The sequence below is a fragment of the Rhinichthys klamathensis genome, unplaced genomic scaffold (assembly GCF_029890125.1).
Source record: "Rhinichthys klamathensis goyatoka isolate OS25496 unplaced genomic scaffold, OSU_Roscu_1.1 h1tg000838l_1, whole genome shotgun sequence".
Taxonomy (NCBI): domain Eukaryota; kingdom Metazoa; phylum Chordata; class Actinopteri; order Cypriniformes; family Leuciscidae; genus Rhinichthys; species Rhinichthys klamathensis.
Genome location: NW_026607216.1, coordinates 177,648 through 185,286, shown reverse-complemented (window position 1 = coordinate 185,286; position 7,639 = coordinate 177,648). Strand labels below are relative to the sequence as shown.

Sequence of the window (7,639 nt, the reverse complement as noted above, 5' to 3'; positions counted from 1 at the left end):
GTATAATGCCAGTATTGGTATTGCACATTTATTTACTTATATGAAATGTATAATGTCGTGTTTGTACTGCACTTTTATTTATGTATTTTTTCAATTTTTTTATGAAATGTATATTGCCATAATTGGTATTGCTCTTTTATTTATTCATTTATTTATAATGTCATAATTGATGTTGCACTTTATACATTTCATTAAAATAAATAAATAAATAATATCATTATTGGTATTGTATTTTTATTTTTTTAACTATAAAATGTAATTCCATATTTGGTATTGCACGTTTATTTATTTATTTACTTGTTTATGAAATGTATAATTTCATAATTACTATAGCATATTTTTTTATGAAATGTCTCAATTGGTAACAGCGAATTATATGTTTTTGTGTTTTTTTTATCTCAGCAAAAGAACCACCCACGATGCACCACCAGCTCCTGATGTTGCCACCATTTTTTCCAGAGCAACAGATGTTTGTAGCAGCTCTGCGGGAGTAATTATCCATCCCAGTCATCCTCTCTGTGTAGTACGTGCACGTGTGTGTTGAACTTTCTGTTATGCTTTGACTCAACAACGGTAGGATTTACCAGTAATTATCCAGAAACACACCCCTCTTGCCTCAGCCATTGTCTTGATGTCTCTGCAACATAGCTGTCATTAATCAAACGATTCAACGCAGGCCTGAACTGGTTAACCTGCACCGCCCAGCCCTGGTTACTGAGGAAGTTTTCAATTCCCTCTGGTCAATCACAAGGACACAAGAGTGCAACAATGGGATGGTTCTGAATGGATATTAAAATAAGATGCAACAATTCAGTGGAATCCAGCATGCAATTTTAACTTTTGGTAGGTCTGGACAAAGACTTAAATTCGCTGAGTAGGAAGGCTGGAATTGGAAATTAGACATCACATTAGCTTTAAAGCTGTCACTGAATCCTACACAAGCATAGCACATTGCTATTTTTTTACATCTGACCTAGAGCAAGAGGTCAGACAGTTCCGAAAGGGGCAGCCCATGTTGCATTTGTGTATGAATAGCTGTCTATTCAGTGACTCTTTTACAGTCTCTTGAATACAAGTGTTGGCTCCCTTCTGGACAGCCAGAATGCTGAGTGCTTGCACTTTTGGCAGGCTTGTTAGGCATCTGTGGTCTCCTTTTTTAGAAAGAGGACATTTATTTGTAGATGTCTTGAAAAAAGTGTTACCATTTTACTCACTCTTCAAATTTCAGAGTATACAAATTTATTAAAATCAAATCATTTTAAAGTAAAAATATTTGTAAAAAAAAAAAAAAAAAAATCTGTATTTGTATAGTTATTCAGTCCCCACATTTATAAAGCGTTTTTCAGCAATAACTGTATACTTGGGTCCTTTGTGCTATGAAACATTTCATTAATTTAGATGTGTTTCGGGTCCATTCACTCAGGTGTATATGCTTCAGGTTGCTCGGGTAAGCCAATTTTTAAATAGCACAGTTTCTGAATTGGTGGGGATCAGGGCAGAAACCTGCTCAATATTATGCTTTTTGAAAACTCCAGATGAGTTTTCACATGGAAAAAAAAAGGTGCTGCCTCAAATTTTTAAGTACAATCAACTTGGGTGTTTAAGTCATTTCAGCTTAAATTACATTAAACACTTAAAAATTAGTATACTTGTATAACTTGTTAAAAAAAGTTGAAAATTGTTTAACTTATTTTGATTTGATTTTTTGAGTTAAAGCAAAGAAAAAACATATGTTGTCATAACGTATTGATCATATAATTTGTACAGTGTGGTTCTGGCTTCCTTTGTGTCTTTAGTTCTTTGCACAGGGTGTTGAACATTTTTAGGGACCACTAGGCACCTAATTTACTACATGAATTTACTTATTGATATTATTGTGTACCTTTATTTGTAACAAATTATTTTCAATTGAATAATTCTAATTGATCTTCTTTTAAATGAACTTTAGTTTCATTTTCACAGCTGTCCCAACCCCAAAGATATATAGGCTAATGTGGTACTTACTGTATTTTATTGTTTGCAGAGGTTAATGCCTGTGTGCTCCCTGTCCTTTTTAACACAATGTTGCATTTAAAAAAGTTGTATTAATTGTATCACTTGTATAATATTTATAACCTATTGATTAATAATATTAGTATTTGATAACTAATTTGATTCAGTGCCTTAAAATAATAATAAATAAATCATTATTTGAAACATTTTATTATGCCATTTCATTTACTTTCATTTTATTTATATTGGAGAGAGTAGATTTCAGTCTGAAAAAATGAAACGATGTTAAAAACGTCATCTAACTATTTTAATTTCTGATTGAATGAAAAGCCGCTGACAGCAAGAATGTGCTGGGGATTCACACAATTGCAACTTTTTTTCATCAAATAGCACTTTTGAGCTGTTGGAGACAAATAAATGTAACACTGAATTACCATCACAGGTTACTTCAAAATATATGCCATTTATTTTTCTTTCCAGAAACGAAAGAAAATAAAGGCAGATCTTTTTATTATCTGTTCTGCTGTGTAAACTCTACCACTGTTAATGATTGACAAGTAGAAGCCTAATAATTGACCTTTATCTTCCTAATGAACTGAGATTAATTATAACCTCAAGGTCTTTTCTGGGAACTCACTGACAGTGCTGAGAGCATGAACAGACTTCCCATGAGAAAAACGGTTTGAAAAACAAATAGCTGATAATTAAATTGTTTAGACGACTTAAAACAGCAGTCTCCAGGTGTGAAAGCCATGACTTTGAGCTACTGAATAATATTGGCATGTTTCTCGTTTTTGAATCAATGATTTTTTTTCTTTCAAATTACGTAGCCTACTCCTTTCTTCCGTGTTGGCACGCTATACTGTCAGATCGTTATTGTCTCCAAACGTCTCAGCAGCTCAGTTGTTTCGACATTATAGTTAGGCTACTGGAAAAACAAGCAGCAAATTCCCGGCAAATAATGTCAGAACATCACAACTGCAGCATGAACGTTTGCGTGTCATGCTTGTCGATTTATTTGTGCATTAGTATATGTTTGCACCCGATAAGAAGAAATAGGGGTGAGCGGGTGGTCATGCAAACACACCGCATTACTAGTGTGTGTGAGAAAAGTAAGGCGGCATCGCACCTGCGAGCGCGCGGAGTGGAAAAGGTCAACGTGTTCGCCATTGTCCATTTGACAAGGTTAGTGTGAGTTAGCAATGTATTTGAACCTTTAAGTAGGCTATTTAGTAGGCCTACACCATTCAGGAAAAAACTTAAACTTAATTTCTGTAAGAGTGGAATTTATGTTTAATTCCTCCTCTGTGCACTATGAAGTCCTCTTCAATGCTCTAAATAAGCTACTTTAGTCAAGTAGCCTAGTAAAATTTGAATTACCATCTGAATGTGACATAACAAGAGCATAACCTATAGCCTATTGGGCTTTATCAGATAAACGACTGGCTATTCAGAACCAATATATTTCAGATTACAAGATTTGTGCACGTCATTTGACATTCATCTCTTTATAATTTGCATAAAAAAACACTAGGTTTCGATTCTATTCTTTCAAATGATTTTTTTTTAAAATGGCTATAAGCCTATTTGAAATATTTCTAACGTTGCCATTTTAATTAATAATTGGACTCTGTTATTACTGATATTCAATAAGGCTTACTTGCTAACATAAATCTTAAACATTTTGTTCCTCTAAGAATTTAATTATGCTACATGAGGAAAATCACGTTTAATAAAATAAAATTAAATTATTGTCATAACACGCCGTGTAAACCCAATCTTTATACAGTGAAATAAGAAACCAGTCGAAATCATATCGATAATGTTCGAATGAATAGCTATGTAAACTATTTGTGGGATATTTTGATTGCTGATGCTAGGCTGTAAAAATCCTTTTTCTGTAGGCTATACATTTGATTTCCCTAATCGCTTATTGTTGTTTTTTACGTTGCTGTTTTATTTATATTGTATATTGCCTAGCCGATTGCAAATATTTCGGTAGACACAAATTATTTTTATTAATCCAATTGTTGTGAACACATGTTTGTGGGGCCAATTTGTAATATTTCATATGTGTATCAATCGACCGATAAGTCGTAAGAGATGTGAATTGTATGGCTTGATGTTAAAATAAATTCCTGTGTAGTGAATTAATTAGAATGTATTGGAAGACTCTCAACTATAAGGGCATCCAAATTAACCAATCAGAGAGTGTTTAGGAGGAGCGTGCTAGAGCGCGAGACAGTCAAAAACTGATGCCTGCTCGCGCTCCAAGCAATAGCGTTGCGTCACGGGTATAGAGATGAAAACACTCAGTCATAGTAACAAAATATCCACAACTGTCTTAAAAAAATAGATAATATTATCGACGGACAAAGTAAAAGTTAATTGTAAATGCAGGCCTAGTGTGAAGGAAAAAAAAGGAACTCTTAAACTCATAACCATATTTTTAGCTCCTACCGTACTTTACACTTAAAGTTCGGCTCCATGGATAAGTCGAAGAACTTTCGAATAGACGCTCTGTTGTCAGAGAGCTCTCATCGGATAGTTTGCGAGGATTCCCCGGGACTGTGCAATGAAGACATTGACATCGAGCCCGCAACATGCAAACGGGCACAAAACTCTCCTACTCGCGCTTTTCAGCTTCAGACAGGGGTCATCCCCAAACCAGGCATGCTAAACATTTCTCACCCAGGATTTACGTCACTTTCTCAAGGGTCTATGCAAGGAATGTATCCCTCACCTATGTACTCCATCACGGCTTTTGGAGCGCAACATCCTACCTTCGCGTATTCTGGTTTTGCGCATCCGTACCCGGAGCACCTGAAAGCAGCAGCCGTGGCCGGTTCATTTCCGTTAGAACACTGGCTCCGGGCAGGACTCATAATGCCTCGCCTTGCAGACTACAGCGGTATGTGTGTCCCTTCTGCAGAATTCTTATTAGGATTACTTTCTAAATTGCCTATACTTTAAAAGTATTGTCGAGCCATTGAAAATGTCTAAATTATGCCTCTATAATGTAGCACTATAATGTAATTTTAAAGCATTTTTTTTTCAAGTTTGCTACAAGTTTTTTTTATTATTATTATTTTTTTTTTTAGTTTTCATAGTAAATAATATTACAAATACATTGATAAACCTTTATATATGCAAACATATATTCATGTTCTCTCTGCAAAAAGTGCACTCGCATGCCATAAATATTCTCTAGCATAATTGAATCAGTATTTACTGCTAACGGAACTATAATGTAAGCTTTTTTTTATTTTCAGTCTTTTCATAGCATCATAAATGACAACTCCAATAAAACAGCCTTCATCGAAACGAAAACTATAAAGAAACACTTAAAACAGCCTGAGCTTCATCAATAAAGTTATCTGGTAGCATTTATTGAATTTTCATTAAGTTAATGGTACTCTCTGGTGTTTTATTGTCCCGCTAAAGCAATATCTCCCAGCCCTGTCATCCACAATAAACTGAAGTAAAGCTGTTATCATTATCTATTAGGGGGGAGCAAGAGGTGAATATGTTGTTTGCTGCGTCTGCTTGGTGTCTTCACCGTATGTCTTTGTTTTTTTTTTTTGGCACAAGTCTTACACCTCTTTTATAAACAAACTCTCTTTTCAGGGGCACCTCAATCTGGTTTGATTGGAAAGTGCCGGAGACCACGCACAGCTTTCACCAGCCAGCAACTGCTAGAGCTGGAAAACCAGTTCAAACTCAACAAGTACCTATCACGACCCAAACGCTTCGAGGTGGCCACGTCTCTCATGCTGACTGAGACGCAGGTGAGAAGAAAGCAACACACTCACATGTCTATTCATAACAATTTTCTGTTTTAGTGAATTGATAGCTAATTTATATGAAATCGTACAATCTCAATTGTACGTTTTTGTACAATCTGCTTACGCCCCACTGCTGGTTAGGTTTAGGGGTAGACCTTCATATACTTTTTTTTCTAAAAAAATCATACATTTCATACAAATCACATTGTACGGATTCATATGAAATCGGTAATTCGTAAAATAGTTGTCTAATGAAATTGGATTGGGAGAAATAAGGGATCTGTGGCCACGTCTCTCATGTTGACTGATACACAAGTGAGGAGAAAGCAACACACTCTCACACTGAAAAGTTGCTGCCTTAAATTTTCAAGTACAATCAACTTGGATGTTTAAGTAATTTCAAATTTAATTACATTGAACTGACTTTAAAATTGTTGAATCATGTGTAATTGCTTAACTTATTTTGTTGAGTTAAAGCAATGTAAAAACATATGTTGTCATAACTTATTGATCATATCATTTTTTTTATAGTGCATGGCAATTCAGAACTATTTTATGTTTTAACGAAATGGTAGCAAATTTGTATGAATTTGAATATGTTTCGTACAACATGCCCGGTTAGGTTTAAGGGCTGGACCTTCATGCTTTTAAAAAAAAAAGAAAAACATGCATTTCCATACAAATCACACTGTACGAATCACCACCTTGTAAAATAGTTACACTTTCTCGTGAAATCAGGTTGTAAGAAAGAAGGGATAAGGTGAAAAAACATATTGCGAAGAAAGAAACAACTAAATAATTTTGATAATCATTCCAATAAAAAGCTCTTGAATATTCCCAAAAGCTAATACCAATGGATCAACTTTTATGCAAACGATTTTGATGTTTGTTATGTATTTTCCAGGTGAAGATTTGGTTCCAGAACCGACGGATGAAGTGGAAGCGCAGCCGTAAAGCTAAAGAGCAGGCTGCGCAGCAGGAAACAGATGGCTGTAAGTCAGGAAAACGAGGAAACAAGCCCAAAGACCTCAGTGGCTGCAGTGCACACGATGACGATGAGGATCTGGATGCAGAGGAGGAAGATGAAGAAGAAGAGGAAGAGTTCAGAAAATCCATTAACGTCGGTGTAAGCCTACCTCACCCTTCGGACTTCCTGCAGCACAGCTCCGCGCTGAGCTACAGCTCTCATGGCTCTTACTCTGATGACGACCTGGATGAGATCGGAGGAGACCGAAAGATCAGGCTTGGGTTATGAGGGATTAATGGCAGCTGTATAGTTGCATGTCCATTCATGAATTGGACTGCTAACTACATCAAGGTTTAAAATACAACACCTCAAGACTGAAAGTTAAGTTCATTGACGTTTATAGTCGAAAAGTCTTAAATAATTCATGAAAATGGTCTTCCAGTTTATTTGCACTTAATATTTTTTCTTGAAGGCTCCTTGTAAACTGCAACTGTACACTATTTCAAACTAACTTGTTTTTCTTATGCGATCAAACTCTTTACTATGTATGTTAATATGGACATTTTGGTTGAAAAAAAAAAAAACAAAAAAAAACAAAGCAGCTGTTGAACCAAATGAGGAGGCCTTTCCACTGAAAGTCACAGGCTGACTTGGTCTCTTAAACACATTTCGTTCGAGTGGATGCTGAGGAACAGAAGATTGTCCAGAGGTCATCAGTGTCAGCTTTCTTCCAGTAACCATTGACTAAGAAACACAGAGGAACTGCTAAATCCTCAGCAAATATTGAACAAGGGCAAACTGTGAACGGTTCATTAGTTAGTCCATTAGTTTATGTCATGTTGTTGCTGTTGGTGTCTTTAATGTTATTTAACTGTTATAGATTATATATCTAATT

General features: G+C 35.4%; 1 protein-coding gene across 1 annotated transcript; it reads left to right on the top strand.

Annotated features, from left to right (window-relative positions):
• Positions 1-4,465: 4,465 nt before the first annotated feature.
• On the top strand, positions 4,466-7,121 carry mnx2a (motor neuron and pancreas homeobox 2a). The gene is made up of 3 exons (XM_056243757.1): positions 4,466-4,903; positions 5,620-5,780; positions 6,682-7,121. The coding sequence occupies exons 1-3, from the start codon at positions 4,480-4,482 to the stop codon at positions 7,030-7,032; spliced, it is 936 nt and encodes a 311-aa protein (XP_056099732.1). The 5' UTR covers positions 4,466-4,479; the 3' UTR covers positions 7,033-7,121.
• The last annotated feature ends 518 nt before the right edge of the window (positions 7,122-7,639 follow it).

Bases quoted from the DNA above. Each gene is read 5' to 3' on its own strand.
- mnx2a (XM_056243757.1), top strand. From the start codon at position 4,480: ATGGATAAGTCGAAGAACTTTCGAATAGACGCTCTGTTGTCAGAGAGC. The intron at 4,904-5,619 runs GTATGTGTGTCC...CTCTCTTTTCAG, and splicing joins TCGCCTTGCAGACTACAGCG to GGGCACCTCAATCTGGTTTG. The intron at 5,781-6,681 runs GTGAGAAGAAAG...TGTATTTTCCAG, and splicing joins TCATGCTGACTGAGACGCAG to GTGAAGATTTGGTTCCAGAA.